Here is a 20,438-nt window from a genome sequence, read left to right as displayed (position 1 = left end):
TGTCTTTATTCACAGACAACATAATCATCTACAAGAAAGCTATTAGAACTAGTAAGTGAGTTTAGCAAGTCTGTAGGATACAAGATCAACATACAAAAGTCAATTATATTTCTACATACTGGCAATGAACAATCAGAAACTGAAGGATTTTTAAAAATGCCATTTGAAATAGCATAAAATATGGTATACTTAGTGATAAATCTGACAAAAGGTGCACATGTTGAAAGACAGAAAAGATTGCTGAGAGAAATTAAAGACCTAAATATAACTTGTTTACAGATTGGAAGATGTCAATTCTCTCCAAACTGATCTATAGAGTCAGTGTAATCCCAATCAATATTGACTTTTGTGGAAACTGAAAAACTTATTTAAAATTTAAAATTCACAGAGATATACAAAGGACTTAGAGTAGCCCAAACAATTTGAAAGAGAAGAATAAAGCTGGAGGACTAACACTACATGATTTCAAATTTACTACACAGCTACATTAATCAAGACAGTGTGGGAATGGGGTAAAGAGGAGTAGTTCAGTGGAACAGAATGAAGAGTCCAGAAAGAGACCCATGCACATATGACAACTGATTTTCATTAAAGGTACAAAGGCAATCAGTTGGGAAAGGACAGAATTTTTAAATAAATGAAGCTGGAATGATTAGGTAACCACGTGCAAAAAATGAACTTTAATCCATACCTTAAGTCAAATATAAAAAATTAATGCAAAATGGATCACAGAACTAACCACAAACTTAAACCTAAAACTGTAAAATTTCTTGAAGAAAACACGGGGAAAATTTTTTGTGACCATGGATTAAGTAAAGATTTCTTAGATACAATACAAGAAAAACAATCCATAAAAGAAGAAAAAAGATAAATTAGACTTCATCATCTTGTCATGAAATGCACTGATAAGAAAATAAAAAGAAAAATTTGTAAAACACATATCTGATAAATAACTTGTGTCTAGAATATATAAAGAACTTCAAAACTCAGTAAGAACACAAAGTTCCTTATAGAAAACTGGGCAAAAGATTTGTACAAACACTCCACCAAAGAAGATATATGGATGTCAAATATTGGACACTATGAAAATGCTAATTATAATCACAGTACTATATCTCTACCTTATTATTAGAATGGCTAAAGAAATTTTTCAGTGGACAATTCCAAGTGCTGATGAGGCTGTAGATCAACTGGAACTTTCATACATAGCTAGTTAGAACATAAAACTGTATGGCCACTTTAGAAAAGAGTTTGGCAGTTTCTAACAAAGTTAAACATATACTTACAACCCAGCAAACCCATTCCTCGATATTTACCCTAGAGAAGTGAAATCTTGTCATCACACAAAATCTGTAAACAGATGTTTATAGCACCTTTATTTATAATCACCCAAACTGGAAACCATCCAAATATCCTTCAACTGGTAAATGTATAAATTTTGGTACATCTATACTTATGAAATACTACTTAGCAATAAAAAAGAACAAACTATGGGAACACACACAGTATGAATGAGTTTCAAATGTATTATGCTAAGTGAAAGAAGGCTCAAAAAGCTTCATACTATATGATTCCATTTATATGACATTCTGGAAAAGGCAAAATTATAGGGATAGAAATGAGATTAGTAGGAATCAGCGCTTGAAGTGGTGGGAAGGAGTGACAACAAAGGAGCCTGAGTTAATTTTTTGTTCTATATCTTGATTGTGGTGCTAGTTACATGACTGTAAGCAATTGTCAAAACTCATAGAATTACTAATATAAATAAACCTTATAAAATCATACACTAGGCAAGAGTAAATTTTATTGTATGTAATTTCAATAAACATGACTAAAAAGTGGACACAGATAACTGGGGAAGAAATGAAAATACTGAGCTAATGCTATGCTTAAAAAGTAAAATAATTTTATTTTAATAGAATGTTAAAAGAAAAGCCTTAATAGGAAATCTGGTTGTGTGGGGTTTTTTTTTTTTTTTTTTTTGCCATTTCTACTGGCAAAAGTTTCAAGTTTTTCTATACTTCAGCATAATATATCAAGAAAGACAAATGCCCAGAAGTCTCTAGTAAAAACCCTGATGATGGACATAACAGCAATATTAACCTTGATAAAGAGCTGATTCCTATTTGTTACTCCTTAATTAATATACAGATATACTTTACTACCATGGAACATTTCTTTTTCAAAGCAGAATAAATCATCTTTCTTTTTCTTACAGAGTGAATAACAGACTCCACTGCACATTTAGTAGGTATTCACAAATAGTTGCTTAATTGGACTAGTATAAATTCTGTTTGAACCCATTAACTCAAGCTTCTCAATTTCTCTACTTGTGCCCTTCACAAAGGGCAACACCAAACACCAGTCTGAAGCTCAAACTGCTCCAGGATTTGCTCAGCTACCCAGAGCTGAGCAGGAATAATATCACAGCACAGGTGAATCTGTGACCAAGTCAAGATACACGTGTGTGCAGACAACGAGCTAGGAAACTACGCTTAACTTAATGGAAAGGACAAAGCACTAATGGGATAAGGTTCATGTGAGCAACTGTACCACTGTCAACCCTGTGGAGAGAAACTACATTTCAGGGCCAGATCTCTCACCGATAACTTCCCAAATAAGTACAAACAATCAAAAGGTATCCTGGAGACTTCTATTCTCTAATGACAATTCTTAACTGACTGCATTATAACTTCTTCCTGCTCCCACAGTTTTTTAAAGTTAATTTTTAATAGGTTGGTTCCAATGACAAAGTACAAAAAAGTATACAGGAACAAGACTTTCCCCCAATTCTTGCCCCACATCTGCCTAGTTCCTACTCCTTCAATAGGCAAACCCTGTTCTTTTATTTTTATGTAACCTTCCATAGTTTCTTTTTGTATGGTTGTATCATCTGTACATAGGAAAGCTAGCATATATATTCAACTCCATTGTGTTAAAAGCTATTTTTCTCTATTACTGTCAAAGAGGATTATTCTTTGTGTTAACAGTCAAATATAACTCATAAATAACATTTATACCTCTGTAAGAGTTGCCCTCTAGGACTGCAATCTTGAATATACAAAATTTAGTGAAAATATTTGTAGGATCACATCGTTCAGCTTCGGTCACTGCCTCTTTAGCCTGAAAAAAGAAATATTGGGTTTCTTTTACAAAGCATATAAGGAAGACCTTACCATATTTTACTAATACTATGAACATAGTCACAATGGCTGAGGGATACTCATAATGAAAAGACATGAATCTAAGAAAAATCTTTGAAGAACTGTTCTATTAAAATGCTATGGAAGGGCCTCCCTGGTGGCGCAGTGGTTGAGAGTCCGCCTGCCGATGCAGGGGATACGGGTTCGTGCCCCGGTCTGGGAGGATCCCATATGCCGCGGAGCGGCTGGGCCCGTGAGCCGTGGCCGCTGGGCCTGCGCGTCCGGAGCCTGTGCTCCGCAGCGGGGGAGGCCACAGCAGTGAGAGGCCCGCATACCGCAAAAAAAAAAAAAAAAAAAAGAAAAAAAAATGCTATGGAAGGGCTTCCCTGGTGGTGCAGTGGTTGAGAGTCTGCCTGCCGATGCAGGGGATATGGGTTCATGCCCCAGTCCGGGAAGATCCCACATGCCGTGGAGTGGCTGGGCCCGTGAGCCATGGCCGCTGAGCCTGTTCATCCGGAGCCTGTGCTCCGCAACGGGAGAAGCCACAACAGTGAGAGGCCCGCATACCGCAAAAAGAAAAAAAAAAAAAAAAAAGACTCAAGGGATCACACTCTTAGGCTAAGGGCAAACCAGAAGTAAACCCACTTTTATCCACATCCTCAGGGGGACTGCAATGAAAGATAAGATACCTTGGTTCTGAGAAGAATACAACAAAATGGGGTAGGGAAAACCAGTCCCTAAGGTATAATACAAACAGACTTTCTCATGTATTTACAGCCCCAAATTACATTATATGGGAGGCCAAAAGATGTCAAGCTATGAATTTAGTTTTCGTTGGTCCCAAACATAGGAAGAAGCAAATGTAAATCCTCTCTGGGGGAAGACACCTTCATCTTAGGCTTCAAAATATTTCCATAAATAATGTTTCAAGAATCTTGAGTAGAAACATAAAAAAATCAAGCACAGTAGGAAACAAGACACCATAAATGAGAATCAGCAGAAACAGATTCTCAGGATGTAAATAAAAGAAGTATCAAAAACTGCCTATAAAACACCTCTGTTTTCAAAGTTTAAGGAAATAAAAGATACGCTCAAAAATTATATAACTAGGCTGATATTCAATAATACATATTGATACACTTACAGTGGTTGTTTCCAGCTGGTATCCATTTTGACTGATTATTGCCCAAGCCATATCAGTTGTTAAACACTTTGCACATCACACAAGTTTATAAGAAACAGAAACTATAAAATGTGACCTTGCTGATTTGAGCAAAAGGAACTACTTGAAATGAAAGATACAATAATCCAAATGGCAACATAATGGATAGGCTTATTAAGAGCAAGTTATAAGCAGATGAAGAGAAAATTAGTGAACTGAAAGATAAGACATAATAAATATGCAGCTAAAGTGCAGCAGAGAGAGACTACAAACATGGTGGACAGTTAAGTAAGTATTCTATTCTTTTAGGACAATCATTAAAAAAATAGAAACTAATTAATTTCTACTCTAGTAGAAGGGTGAAACCAGGAGGTACAAAAAAATGAGGATAGTCTTTTTAAAACAATTGGTGCTGGAACAACTGGACATCCACATGCAAAAAAGAAAAAAAAATCTGACCACAGACCTGAAACATCTCACAAAAATTAATTCAAAAACAATCGTAAATCTAAATGTAAGACCTCAAACTACAGAACTCTTAGAGGTAACACAGGAGAAAACTAAGTGACATTTGGTTTACTGATGACTTTTTAAACAACACTGAAAGCACAATTCATGAAAGAAAAAAGAAGCTGGACTTCATTAAAATTAGAAATTTCTGCTCTGTGAAAGACACTGTTAAGAGAATGAAAAGGCAAGCCACACAATGGGAGAAAATATTTGCAAAACACATGTATGATAAAGGAATTAGGACACACCATTATAAAAATAAACCAAAAAGGAAAAAAGCAAGAGAGGAACTAAAAACTCAAACAATTAACAAGATGGGAATAGTAAGCCCTTAACTATCAATATTTAAATGTAAATGGACTAAAACTATCCAATCAAAGACACAGAGTGGCTGAATGGATAAAAAACAAACAAAAACAAGATCCAACAATGTGCTATCTACAAGAGACTAACTTTAGCTTTACGGACACACATAAGCTGAAAGTGAAGGGATGGAAAAAGATATTCCATGCAAATGGTAACAAAAAGAGAGCAAGAGTGGCTATAATTACCAGACAAAATAGACTTTAGTCAAAATCGGTCACAAGAGACAAAGAAGTACACCACATAGTGACAAAGGAGTCAATTCATCAAGAGGATATAACAACTGTATATACATACACATTCAACACTAGAGCAACTAAATATTTAAAGCAAACATTAACTGAACTGAAGGGAGTAATAGAAATAAATAACAGTAGGGAACATTTCAAAACCCACTTTCAACAATACATAGGTATCCAAACAGAAAATTAATCAACAGTGGACCTAACACTATAGACAAAATTGACCTAATAGACACATACAGAACATTCCATTCAACAGCACCAGAATATATATTCCTTTCACATACACATGGAACATATTCTAGGATAAATCATATGTTGGGCCAGAAAGCAAGCCTTAACAAATTCAAGAAGATTGTAATCATATCAAGTATCTTTTCCCACTGCAATGGCATGAAACTAGAAAAAAATAATATGAAGAAAAATGAAAAATTTACAAATGCATGGAAATTAAACCACACTCCTGAATAATCAATCGATCAAAGAAGAAATCAAAAGGCAAATTAGAAAGTATTCTGAGAACAAAAACAACAAAGAAAACATATCAAAACTTAGGGAATGCAGCAAAGATAGTTCTAAGAAGGAAGTTTACAGCAATAAATGCCTACATTAACAAAAGATCTCAAATAAACAACCTAACTTTACTTCTCAAGGAACTATAAAGAAAAAACTAAGCCCAAATTTAGCAGGAGGAAATTAAAGATTAGAGCAGAAATAAATGAAATAGAGACTAGAAAGATAGTAGAAAAAATTAATGAAACTAAGGTAAACAGACAACCCACTAAGACTGAAACAGGAAGAAACAGAAAATCAGAACAGACCAATAATGAGTAAGGAGACTGGATCAGTAATCAAAAACAGCCCAACAAAGAAAATACCAGGACAGATGGTTTTAGTGGTGATTTATATCAAACATTTGAAGAAGAATTAATGCCAATCTTTCTCAAACTCTTCCAATTGAAGAGGGAACACTCCAAAACGCATATCACGAGGCCAGCATTACCCTGATACCAAAGTCAGATAAAAATACCACAAGAAAAAAGCAACAGGCCAATATCCCTGATGAATACAGATGCGAACATTCCCAACAAAATACTAGCAAACAGAATTCAACAGCCCATTAAAAAGATCATACACCATGATCAAGTGGGATTTATTCCTGGGATGCAAAGATGGTTCAACATACACAAATCAATAAAAATAATGCATTACAGTAATAGAATGAAAAATAAAAATACTATGATTCTCTCAATAGATACAGATAAAGCATTTGACAAAATTCAACACTCTTTCATAACAAAATCTCTCAAAAAACTGGGTATAAAAGGAACATATCTCAAAATAACAAAGGCCATATGACAAAACAACAGCTAACAACATACTCAGTGGTGAAATGTGAAAGGTTTTCCTCTAAACTCAGGAATAAGATAAGGATGTTCATTCTCACGACTTCTATTCAACATAGTACTTTTTTTTAGACCTAAGTAATTTATTTTTTACTTAAGTTCTTTTTATTCAATTTAATTTTTATTTTATATTGGGGTATAGTTGATTTACAATGTGTTGTTAGTTTCAGGTGTACAGCGAAGTGGTTCACTTATACATATACATATATCCATTCTTCTTCAGATTCTTTTCCCATATAGATGATTAGAGAATACTGAGTAGAGTTCCCTGTGCTATACAGTAGGTCCTTGTTGATTATCTATTTTATATATAGTAGTGTGCATATGTTAATCCAAAACTCCTAATTTATATCTCCCCCCACCTTTCCCCTTTGATAACCATAAGTTTGTTTTCAAAGTCTGTGAGTTGGTTTCTGTTTTGTAAATAAGTTCATTTGTATCATCTTTTTAGATTCCACATATAAGTGATCTCATATGATATTTGTCTTTCTCTTAGTTCACTTAGTATGATCATCTCTAGGTCCATCCATGTTGCTGCAACATGGATGGCATTACTTCACTCTTTTTTATGGCTGGGTAATACTCCACTGTACATATGTACAACATCGTCTTTATCCATTCCTCTGTCAATGGACATTTAGGTTCTTTCCATGTCTTGGCTGTTGTAAATAGTGCTGCAATGAATACTGGGGTGCATGTATCTTTTCAAATTATGGTTTTCTCCAGATATATGTCCAGGAGTGGGACTGCTGGATCATATGGTAGTTCTATTTTTAGTTTTTTAAGAAAACTCCATACTGTTCTCCATAGTGGTTGTATCAATTTATATTCCCTCCAAGAGCGTAGGAGTGTTCCCTTTTCTCCACACCCTCTCCAGCATTTATTGTTTGTAGCTTTTTGATGATGGCCATTCTGACAGGTGTGAGGTGATACCTCATTGTACTTCTGATTTGCATTTCTCTAATAATTAGTGATGTTGAGCATCTTTTCATGTGCTTTTTGGCCATCTGTATGTCTTCTTTGAAGAAATGTCTATTTAGGTCTTCAGCCCCTTTTCTGATTGGGTTTTCTGTTTTTTTTTGTTGTTGTTGTTATTGAGCTGCATGAGCTATTTGTACATTTTGGAGATTAATTCCCTGTTGGTCACTTTGTTTGCAAACATTTTCTCCCATTCTGTGGTTATCTTTTCGTTTTGTTGATGGTTTCCTTTACTGTGCAAAAGTTTTTAAGTTTAATTAGGTCCTATTTGTTTATTTTCGTTTTTATTTTCATTATTCTAGGGGTGGATCCAAAAAGACATTGCTGCAATTTATGTCAAAGAGTGTTCTGCCTATGTTTCCCTCTAAGAGTTTTATAGTATCTGCTCTTACATTTAGATTGTAAGTCCCCTACATACGAACAAGTTCCATTGCAAGAGCGTGCTCCTAAGTCCAATTTGTTTCTAAGTCCAACAAAGTTAGCCTAGGTACCCAACTAACAAAATCGGCTATATAGTACTGTACTGTAATAGATTTATAATACTTTTCACACAAATAATACATAAAAACAAGCAAACACAAAAAATAAAACATTTTAATCTTATAGTACAGTACCCTGAAAAGTACAGTAGTACACTACAACAGCTGGCATACAGGGGCTGGCATCAAGTGAACAGGCAAAAAGAGTTACTGACTGGAGGAGGCAGGGGAGGTGGGAGATGGTATAGCTTAAGGATCATCAGCCATAGGTGACGGAGGGCAAGTTGCAATTTCACTCATGCCTGACGCTGATGGCACAGGTTTTGGGTCCTTGCTGGATTCAATTCTATCTACTCTCTTGAAAAAAACAATCCAGTGATGTCTGGGTAGTAGCTCTTTTATTCTCATCATATATGACATGGTAGCACTGGATGGCATTCTGAACGGCTGCTGCAACCTTTGGGTACTGTTCTATGTTCGGGTCCTGTGCCTCAAAAACTAACAGGGCCTCCTCAAATAAAGAAAACCCCCTTGCCATTTCCTGCATCATGAATTTCTTTGCTTCTTCAGTTACTTTTTCTTCCTCTTGTCTCTCCTCGTCCTTTCTCTGGGCCTCCAATTCCATCAGGTCTTCATTAGTAAGCTCCTCATGTTGCACAGCAAGGAGTTCAGTGAAGCTGTCCTCTTGCAGATCTAGCTCCAGCTTCTTGCTGAGGGTCACTAAGTTGCTGAAGACCTCTTTGGACTCCACATCCACATTCTCAAATCCACAAAAATTGTGCACTGCGGCCAAAGGTTCTTCCAAACCCCATTCATGGTGACAGCCATAACCTTACACCAAGAAAAGTCAATGTTTTTTATGGCCTTATAGATATTATAGTCCTTCCAAAATTGTCACAAGGTTGTTCCTGATTGATCACTAACCTTTACTGTCTGATGAAAAGTGTGACGTAAATGATATTTCTTGAAAGTCGCTATAACTCCCTGGTCCAAAGGTTGGATGAGCAATGTACTCAATAGCATTCAGTGGTAGATGCACTACCCTGACGCTGGGATGAAAGTCATCCATGAATGGAGAGTGGCCTGGAGCACTGTCGAGCAGCAAAGAATGTTGAATGGGACGTCTTTCTCCAATCAATATTTCTCTACCTCCAGGATAAAGTGGTGGAAAAACCAGTCCTGGAAAATGGCCTGTGTAATCCAGGCTTTGGGGTTACTCTTCCACACAACAGGAAGAGAGCCCTTGGCTATGTTTTTAAGGGCTCTTGGGTTTTCTGAATGATAAACTAAGGAAGGCTCCAGCTTCAGATCACCAGAAGCATTGTCAACAAACAGAGTTAGCCTATTCTTTGCTGATTTATAGCCAGGCATCAACTTTTCCTTCTTACTGATGTAACTTTGGTCTGGCATCCTCTTCCAGTACAGTCTTATCTCACCCACATTAAAACCCTGCTCAGGTAAATACGTGCCTTCATCAATAATTTCTCAAAGTGTTTCAGGAAATTTCCAGGCAACTACCATATATGCACTCGCTGCCTCGCCACTTACTTTTATGTTGTGAAGGTTGGCTCTAGCCTTGAACCGATGAAACCACCCATGGCTGGCGTTAAAAGATGCTCCCTCTGATTCTTCACCATGTTTCTTTTTCAAGTCTTTTAGGTTTCTCTCGAAGGCTTTTAGCTTTCTCTTGAATCAGCATTAAGCTAAACAGGACTCGATGCTGATGCTGATCCTGCATCCACACACTGAAAAGTTTCTTCATCTCCTCCATCACTTTTACACATTTCTTCGATATTACTGCCGACATCATTGGCACAGCAGACTTCACATGTTCCATGATCTTGTCCTTGTTCTTTAGAATTGTGCCGATGGTTGAATGACTCATGTTATAAGAATGAGCAACGTCTACCATCTTTCTGCCTCGCTCCACTCTCTCAATTGTTTTCACTTTCGTTTCCATTGTTATTGCTTGGCACTTCTTAGCAATATCAGCTACATCACTGCTGCTTTTACACTTGCTTCCAGACATCCTGGGCTTGAAATAAAGATACTGTACTACTGTACTCTATACAGTATGGTACAGTAGAGTACACAAAAGCACAACTTGTAGAGGATACACACGGGACAATGTACGCCAGACACATGAACTAACTTAATGTGATTGGACATGCAAACGCATGTTCGCATCTGTGAAAGTTGGCAAGTTGAAGGTTCATATGTAGGGGACTTACTGTAATCTATTCTGAGTTTATTTTTGTGTGTGGTGTTAGAGAATGTTCTAATTTCATTCTTTTCCAAGTAGCTGTACAGTTTTCCAAGCACCACTTATTGAAGAGACTGTCTTTTCTCCATTGTATATTCTTGCCTCCTTTGTCATAGTTTAGGTGACCATAGGTGTGCGGGTTTATTTATGGGCTTTCTATCCTGTTCCATTGATCTATATTTCTATTTTTGTGCCAGTATCATATTGTCTTGATTACTGTAGCTTTGTAGTATAGTCTGAAGTCAGGGAGCCTAATTCCTCCAGCTCCGTTTTTCTTTCTCAAGATTGCTTTGGCTATTCAGGGTCTTTTGTGTTTCCATACAAATTGTAAAATTCTTTTGTTCTAGTTCTGGTAAAAAAGGCCATTGGTAATTTGATAGGGATTGCACTGAATCTGTAGATTGCTTTGGGTAGTATAGTCATTTTCACAATGTTGATTCTTCCAACCCAAGATCATGGTATATCTTTCCATCTGGTTCTGTCATCTTTGATTTCTTTATCAGTGTCTTATAGTTTTCAGAGTACAGGTCTTTCGCCTCCTTAGGTACATTTATTCCTAGGTATTTTATTGTTTTTGTTGTGATGGTAAACGGGATTGTTTCCTTAATATCTTTTTCTGAACTTTCGTTGTTAGTGTATAGAAATGCAACAGGTTTCTGTGTATTAATTTTGTATTCTGCAACCTCACCGAATTCATTGATGAGCTCTAGTAGTTTTCCAGTAGCATCTTTAGGATTTTCTATGTATAGTATCATGTCATCTGCAAACAGTGATGGTTTTACTTCTTCTGTTCCAATGTGGATTCCTTTTATTTTTTTCCTTCTCTGATTGCCATGGCTAGGACTTCCAAAACTATGTGGAATAAAAGTGGTGACTGTAGATATCCTTGTCTTGTTCACGATCTTAGAGGAAATGCTTTCAGCTTTTCACTGCTGAGTATGATATTAGCTGTGGGTTTTTCATAAAGGCCTTTATTATGTTGAGGTAGGTTCCCTCTATGCCTACTTTCTGGAGAGTTTTTATCAAGAATTGGTGTTGGATTTTGTCAAAAGCTTTTTCTGCATCTATTGAGATAATCATATGCTTTTTATTCTTCAATTTGTTAATGTGGTGTATCACACTGATTTGCAGATATTGAAAAATCCTTGCGTCCCTGGGATAAATCTCACTTGATCGGGTGTATGATCCTTTTAATGTATTGTTGGATTCAGTTTGCTAGCATTTTGTTGAGTATTTTTGCACCTATGTTCATCAGTGATATTGGCCTATAATTTTTTTGTGGTATCTTTGTCTGGTTTTGGTATTAGGATAATGGTGGCCTCATAGAATGAGTTTGGGAGTGTTCCTTCCTCTGCAATTTTTTGGAATAATTTCAGAAGGATAGGTGTTAACTCTTCTCTAAATGTTGGAGAGAATTCACCTGTGAAGCCATCTGGTCCTGGACTTTTGTTTGTTGTAAGTTTTAAAATCACAGTTTCAATTTCAGTACTTGTGACTGGTCTGTTCATATTTTCTGTTTCTTCCGGGTTCAGTCTGGGAAGACTGTCCCTTTCTTAGAATTTTTCCATTTCTTCTAGGTTGTCAATTTTATTGGTGTATAGTTGCTTCTAGTAGTTGCTTATTATCCTTTGTGCTTCTGTGGTGTCAGTTGTAACTTCTCATTTCTTACTTCTAATTTCATTGATTTGAGCCCTTTCCCATTGTTTCTTGATGAGTGTGGATAAAGGTTTATCAGTTTTGTTTATCTTCTCAAAGAACCAGATTTTAGTGGCATTGATCTTTGCTACTGTTTTCTTCGTCTCTATTTCATTTCTTTCTTCTCTGATCTTTATGGTTTTTTTCCTTCTACTAACTTTGGGTTTTGTTTGTTCTTCTTTGTCTAGTTGCTTTAGGTGTAAGGTTAGGTTGTTTATTTGAAATTTTTCTTATTTCCTGTGGTAAGACTGTATTGCTATAAACTTCTCTCCTAGAACTGCTTTTGCTGCATCCCATGCTGCATCATGTTTTCATTTTCACTTGTCTCTAGGTAATTTTGTAAACTTCCCCTTTGATTTCTTCAGTGATCCGTTGGTTGTTCCATAACATGTTGTTTAGCTTCCATGTGTTTGTGTTTTTTACAGTTTTTTTCTTGTAGTTGATTTCTAATCACATAGCGTTGTGCTCAGAAAAGATGCTTGATATGGTTTCAATTTTCTTAAATTCACTGAGGTTTGCTTTGTGGCCCAGCATGTGATCTATCTTGGAGAATGTCCATGCGCACTTGAGAAGAATGTGTATTCTGCTGCTTTCGGATGGAATATTCTATAAATATGAATTAAGTCCCTCTGGTCTAATGTGTCATTTAAGGCTTGTGTTTCCTTATTGATTTTCTGCCTAGATGATCTGTTCATTGATGTAAGTCTGGTGTTAATGTCCCCCACTATTATTGCATTACTGTTGATTTCTCCTTTTATGGATGTTAACATTTGCCTTATATATTGAGATGTTCCTCTACTGGATGCATATATATTTACGATTGTTATATCTTCTTGGATTGATCTCTTGATCATTATGTAGTGTCCTTCTTTGTCTCCTGTAACAGTCTTTATTTTAAAGTCTATTTTGTCTTATATGAGTATTGCTACCCCAGCTTTCTTTTGATTTCCATTTCCATGGAATGACTTTTTCCATCCCCTCACTATCAGTCTGTATGCATCCCTAGATCTGAAGTGGGTCTCTTGCAGACAGCATATGTACAGGTCTTGTTTTTGTATCCGTTCAGCCAGTCTATATCTTTGGTTGGAGCATTTAATCCATTTACATCTAAGGTAATTATCAATATGTATGTTCTTACTGCCATTTTATTAATCGTTCAGAATTTGTTTTTCTAGATATTTTTTCTTCTCTTCCTCTTTTGTTCTCTTTTCTCCTGATTAGATGACTATCTTTAGAGTTGTGTTTAGATTGCTTTCTTTTTTGTGTATGTATCTACTGTATGTTTTTGGTTTGTGATTACCATGAGGTTTTGATATACCAGTATACACAGACACACACACACACACACAAAGATTGCTTTAAGTTGCTGGTCTCTTAATTTCAAATGCATTTCCAATATCCCTCCTCACAATTGCTGATTTTGATATCATATTTGTGTGTTGATGATTTCCTACCTTTACTGTATGTTTGCCTTTACCAGTGAGCTTTCCCTTTCATAATTTTTTTTTCCAGTTGTGGCACTTTCTCTTCTGCCTAGAGAAGTTCCTTTAGCATTTGCTGTAAAGCTGGTTTGGTGGTGTTGAATTCTCTTAGCTTTTGCTTGTCGATAAAGCTTTTGATGTCTCCATCAGATGTGAATGAGAGCATTGCTGGGTACAGCATTCTTGGTTGTAGGTTTGTCCCTTTCATCTCTTTAAATATATCATGCCACTCCCCTTTGGCCTGCAGAGTTTCTGCTGAAAAATCAGCATATAACCATATGAGCATTCCCTTGTATGTTATTTGTTGCTTTTTCCCTTCTTCCTTTTAATGTTTTCTATTTGTCTTTAATTTTTGTCAATTTGATTAATATGTGTCTTGGCATGTTCCTCCTTGGGTTTATCCCATAGGGGACTCTCTGTGCTTCCTGGACTTGAGTGTTTCCTTTCCAGTGTTAGGGAAGTTTTCAGCTATTATCTCTTCAAATAGTTTCTCAGGCTCCTTCTCTCTCTCTTTTCCTTCTGGGACTGCTATAATGCGAATGTTGGCGTGTTTAGTGTTGCCCCAGAGGTCTCAGACTGTCCTCATTTCTTTTCATTCTTTTTTTTTATTCTGTTTCACAGCAGTGATTTCCACAAATCTGTCTTCCAGCTCACTTATTCATTCTTCTGCCTCATTTATTCTGCTACTGATTCCTTCTAGTGCATTTTTTCATTTCAGTTATTGTATCATTTATCACTGTGTGTTCTTTGAAACTTATATCTTCTTGGTCTGTGCCGCCATTCTTTTTTTTTTCTTAACATCTTTAGTGGAGTATAACGGCTTTACAATGTTGTGTTAGTTTCTGCTGTATAACAAAATGAATCAGCTGTATGTATACATATATCCCCATATCCCCTCCCTCTAGTGTCTCCCTCCTACCCTCCCTATCCCACCGCTCTAGGTGGTCACAAAGCACTGAGCTGATCTCCCTGTGCCGCCATTCTTTTTTTGAGATCCTGGATCATCTTTATTCTCATTACTCTGAATATTTTTTCAGGCAGATTGCCCATCTCCACTTCACTTAGTTGTTGTTCTGGGGTTTTGTCTTGTTTCTTCTTCTGGAACATATTCTCTGCCGTCTAATTTTGTCAACTTTCTGTTCTTGTGATCTCCATTTCTCAAGGTAAAGGTTTGTAGTTCCTCTTCTGGTGTTGCCTGCCATCTGTTGAGTGAGTTTGCTCCTGGAGCTTGTGCAGGCTTCCTGGTGGGAGGGACTGGTGCCTGTCCACTGGTAGGTGGAGCTTGGTCTTGTCCCTCTGGCGGGCAGGGCCATGTCAAGGGGTGTGTCTAGAGGCGGTTGTGAGCTCAGGACAATTTTAGGCAGCCTGCCTGCTGATGGGTGAAGCTTTATTCCCACTCTGTTGGTTGTTTGGCCTGAGGCGTACCAGCACTGGAGCCTGCAGGCTGTTAGGTAGGGCCAGGCCTCATTAACAAAATGGCGACCTCTGGGAGAGCTCACACCAATGAATATTCCCTGGGGCCGCTTCCACCAGTGTCCCTGCCCCCACAGTGAGCCACAACCGATCCCCGCCTCCCCAGGAGACCCTCCAAGATCCGCAGGTTGGTCTGGTCCAGGCACCGATGGAGTCACTGCTTTGCCCTGGATCCCAGTGTACATGAAACATTCTGTGTGCCCTGTCATCATGGAGTCTCTGTTTCTCCCAGTCCTGTGCAGCTCCTGCACTTAAGCCCTGCTGGCCTTAAAAGCCAAATGTTCTGGGCACTCTCCCTCCCAATGCCAGACCCCCCGGCTGGGGAGCCTGATGTGGGACTCAGAACTCTCACTAATCTGGGAGAACCTCTGCAATATAATTATTTCCCAGTTTGTGGGTCGCCCACCCAGTAGGCATGGGATTTGATTATACAGCAAAAGTGCCCCTCCTACTATCCCACTGTGGATTCTTCTTTGTCCCTGGATGTAGAATATCTTTTTTGGTAGGTTCCAGTGTTTCTTGTTGATGGTTGTTCAGCAATTAGTTGTGATTTTGATGTTTTCTTGAAAGGAGGTGAGTTTTCAACATAGTACTTTAAGTCCTAACCAGACCAATTAGGCAAACAAGGAAAATAAAAAGAAAAGCATCCAAATTGGAAAGGAAGAAGAAAAATTGCCTGTTTTCAGATGACAGGACCTTATATATAGAAAACCCTAAAGACTCCATCAAAAAAAAACTGTTAAAATAAACAAATTCAGTGAGGTTGCAGGATATAAAATCTACGTAGAAAAATCAGTTGTGTTTCTATATACTAACAATGAATTATGTTAGAGAAATAAAGAAAACAATCCCATTTACAATAGCAATAAAAACAGTAAATTTAAAGAAACACATTTAACCAAGGAGGAGAAATTTCTGTACACTTAAAACTATGAGACTGATAAAAGAAACTGAAGAAGACACCTTTATATGGAAAGATACACATCATGCATCTGATTAATATTGTTAAATTGTCCATCTATCCAAAGATATCTAGAGATTCAACTCAAATTCTACCAAAATTCCAATGGCATATTTTACAGAAGTAGAAAAGAACTATCTTGAAATTCCTGTGGAACCACAAATGACCCCAAAATTCAATTTTGTGAAAGACAAAGAAAGATAAAGGCATCACTGATTTCAAACTACATTACAAAGCCACAGTAATCAAAACAGTATGGTATTAGTATAAAAACAGACACATAGACCAAAGGAACAGAATTGAGAGCGAGAAATAAACCCAGGCATATATGGTCAATTATATGATAAGGGAGCCCTCTGGGGGGGGGATATTCTTCTTAATAAACGGTGTTCATCACTCCCGAAGTCATTCTATGAGGCCACCATCACCCTGATACAAAAACCAGGCACAGATGTCACAAAAAAAGAAAACTACAGGCCAGTATCACTGATGAACATAGATGCAAAAATCCTCAACCAAATACTAGCAGACAGAATCCAACAGCACATTAAAAGAATCATACACCATGATGAAGTGGGGTTTATTCCAGGAATGCAAGGATTCTTCAATATACGCAAATCAATCAATGTGATACACCATATTAACAAACTGAAGGATAAAAAACATATGATCATCTCGATAGATGCAGAAAAACCTTTTGACAAAATTCGACACCCATTTATGATAAAAATTCTCCAGAAAGTAGGCATAGAGAGAATTTACCTCAACATAATAAAGGCAATATACGACAAACCCACAGCCAACACTGTCCTCAATGGTGAAAAACTGAAAGCATTTCCTCTAAGACCAGAAACAAGACAAAGTTGTCCACTCTCACCACTATTATTCAACATAGCTTTGGAAGTTTTAGCCACAGTACTCAGAGAAGAAAAAGAAATAAAAGGAACCTAAATCGGAAAAGAAGAAGTAAAGCTGTCACTGTTTGCAGATGACATGATACTATACATAGAGAATCTTAAAGATGCTACCAGAAAACTACTAGAGCTAATAAATGAATTTGGTAAAGTAGCAGGATACAAAAGTAATACACAGAAATCTCTGGCATTCCTATACGCTAAGGATGAAAAATCTGAAAGAGAAATTAAGGAAACACTCTCATTTACCACTGCGACAAAAAGAATAAAATACCTAGGAATAAACCTACCTAAGGAGACAAAAGACCTGTATGCAGAAAACTATAAGACACTGATAAAAGATATCAAAGATAATACAAACAGATGGAGAGATATACCATGTTCTTGGATTGGAAGAATCAATATTGTGAAAATGACTCTACTACCCAAAGCAATCTACAGATTCAATGCAATCCCTATCAAACTACCAATGGCATTTTTCACAAAAGTAGAACAAAAAATTTCACAATTTGTATGCAAACACAAAAGACCCTGAATAGCCAAAGCAATCTTGAGAAAGAACAACGGAGCTGGAGGAATCAGACTCCAGACTTCAGATGATATTACAAAGCTACAGTAATCAAGACAGTACGGTACTGGCACAAAAACAGAAATATAGATCAACGGAACAGGATAAAAGCCCAGAGATAAACCCATGCACATATGGTCACCTTATCTTTGATAAAGGAGGCAAGAATATACAGTGGAGAAAAGACAGCCTCTTCAATAAGTGGTGCTGGGAAAACTGGACAGCTACATGTAAAAGAATGAAATTAGAACACTTCCTAACACCATACACAAAAATAAACTCAGAATGGATTAAAGATCTAAATGTAAGGCCAGAAACTATAGAACTCTTAGAGGAAAACATAGGAAGAACACTCTATGACATAAATCACAGCAAGATCCTTTTTGACCCACCTCCTAGAGTAATGGAAATAAAAACAAAAATAAACAAATGGGACCTAATGAAACTTAAAAGCTTTTTTTGCACAGCAAAGGAAACCATAAACAAGATGAAAAGACAACCCTCAGAATGGGAGAAAATATTTTCAAGCGAATCAATGGACAAAGGATTAATCTCCAAAATATTCAAGCAGTTCATGCAGCCCAATATCAAAACAACAAACAACCCAATCCAAAAATGGTCAGAAGACCTAAACAGACATTTCTCCAAAGAAGATATACAGATTGCCAACAAACGCATGAAAGGATGCTCAACATCGCTAATCATTAGAGAAATGCAAATCAATACTACAATGAGGTATCACCTCACACCGGTCAGAATGGCCATCATCAAAAAATCTAGAAACAATAAATGCTGGAGAGGGTGTGGAGAAAAGGGAACCCTCTTGCACTGTTGGTGGGAATGTAAATTGATACAGACACTATGGAGAACAGTACGGAGGTCACTTAAAAAACTAAAAATAGAACTACCATACAGCCCAGCAGTCCCACTCCTGGGCATATACTCTGGGAAAACCATAATTCAAAAAGAGACATGTACCACAATGTTTGTTGCAGTACTATTTACAATAGCCAGGGCATGGAAGCAACCTAAGTGTCCTTCAAAAAATGAATGGATAAGGAAGATGTGGCACATATATATATAATGGAATATTACTCAGCCATAAAAAGAAAGAAACAAAACTGAGTTATCTGTAGTGAGGTGGATGGACGTAGAGTCAAACAGAGTGAAGTAAGTCAGAAAGAGAAAAACAAATACCGTATGCTAACACATATATATGGAATCTAAAAAAAAAATGGTTCTGAAGAACCTAGAGGCAGGACAGAAATAAAGACACAGATGTAGAGAATGGACTTGAGGACATGTGGAGGGGAAAGGGTAAGCTGGGATGAAGTGAGAGAGTGGCATGGACATATATACACTACCAAATGTAAAATAGATAGCTAGCGGGAAGCAGCAGCATAGCACAGGGAGATCAGCTCGGTGCTTTGTGACCACCCAGAGGGGTGGGATAGGGAGGGTGGGAGGGAGAAGCAAGAGGGAGCGGATATAGTAATATATGTATACGTATAGCTGATTCACTTTGTTATACGGCAGAAACTAACACAGCATTGTAAAGCAATTATACTCCAATAACGGTGTTAAAAAAAATGGTGTTCACTCACCAAAGAATGAAATTGGATCCCTGTCTTATACCACTCAGAAAAATTAACACAAAATGGATTAAAGATTTAAATGTAAGAGCTGAAATTGTAAAACTCCTAGAAGAAAACACAGGGGAAAAGCTCCTTGACATTGATCTTAACTATGACTTTTTAATATAACATCAAAAGCAGAAGCAACAAAAGCAAAAATAAGCAAGTAGTACTATATCAAACTAAAAAGCTTCTGCACAGCAAAACAATCAATTAACAAAATGAAGAAGCAACCTATGGAATGGGAGAAAATGTTTTCAAACTATAAATCTGATAAAGGGCTACTATCCAAAATACATAAGGAACCTGTATAACTCAACAGCAAAACCCCAAATAATCAGATTAATGAATGGGCAGAGGACCTAACAGACATTTTTCCAAAGAAGATATCCAAATGACCAACAAATACATGAAAAGATGCTCCACATCACTAATCATCAGGAAAATGAAAATCAAAACAACAATAAGGTATCATCTCACACCTGTCAGAATAGCTACTATCAAAAAGACAACAGATAACAAGTGTTAGGGATGGTGTGGAGGAAAAAGAACTCTAGTACACTGCTGGTGAGAAGGTAAATTGGTGCAGCCACTATGAAAAACAGTATGGAGCTTCCTCAAAAAATTAAAAATAGAGCCACATATGATTTAGCAATTCCACGTCTGGGCATATATACAAAGGAAATGAAATCACTATCTTGAAGAGATATCTGCACCCCCATGTTCATGGCAGCATTATTCACAATATTCAAGACATGGAAACAACAGATGAATGGAAAAAGTGTGGTATATATACAATGAAATATTCTGCCATAAAAAAAGAAGGAAATCCTGCCATTTGTGGCAACATGGATGGACCTTGTGGGCATTGTGTTCAGTGAAATAAGTCAGACAGGGAAAGACAAATACTGTATGATCTCATTTACATGTGGAATCAACAAAAAGCCGAACTCATAGAGAAAGAGAGTAGAGTGGTGGTTGCCACAGGCTGGGGGATGAAGGAAATGAACGGTTGGTCAAACGTATAAACTTCCAGTTATAAAATGAATAGGTCCTGGAGATCTAATATATAGCATGGTGACTGTAGTTAACAATACTGTATTATATATTCGAATGCTGCTAAGAGTGTAGGTCTTAAGTGTTTTTTACCACAATAAAAAGGTAAT

General features: G+C 36.9%; 1 protein-coding gene across 1 annotated transcript in view; it reads right to left on the bottom strand.

Annotated features, from left to right (window-relative positions):
• Nucleotides 1–20,438, bottom strand: part of TEX11 (testis expressed 11) — a 378,612-nt gene that overhangs the window by 109,233 nt on the left and 248,941 nt on the right. The window contains exon 17 of the mRNA XM_060086496.1: nucleotides 3,021–3,123. Coding sequence (XP_059942479.1) covers nucleotides 3,021–3,123 — 103 coding nt within the window. The remainder of the gene's footprint in view (nucleotides 1–3,020; nucleotides 3,124–20,438) is intronic.

Source organism: Mesoplodon densirostris, chromosome X (genome assembly GCF_025265405.1).
Source record: "Mesoplodon densirostris isolate mMesDen1 chromosome X, mMesDen1 primary haplotype, whole genome shotgun sequence".
Lineage (NCBI taxonomy): Eukaryota > Metazoa > Chordata > Mammalia > Artiodactyla > Ziphiidae > Mesoplodon > Mesoplodon densirostris.
This window is presented reverse-complemented; position numbering and strand designations above follow the sequence as displayed.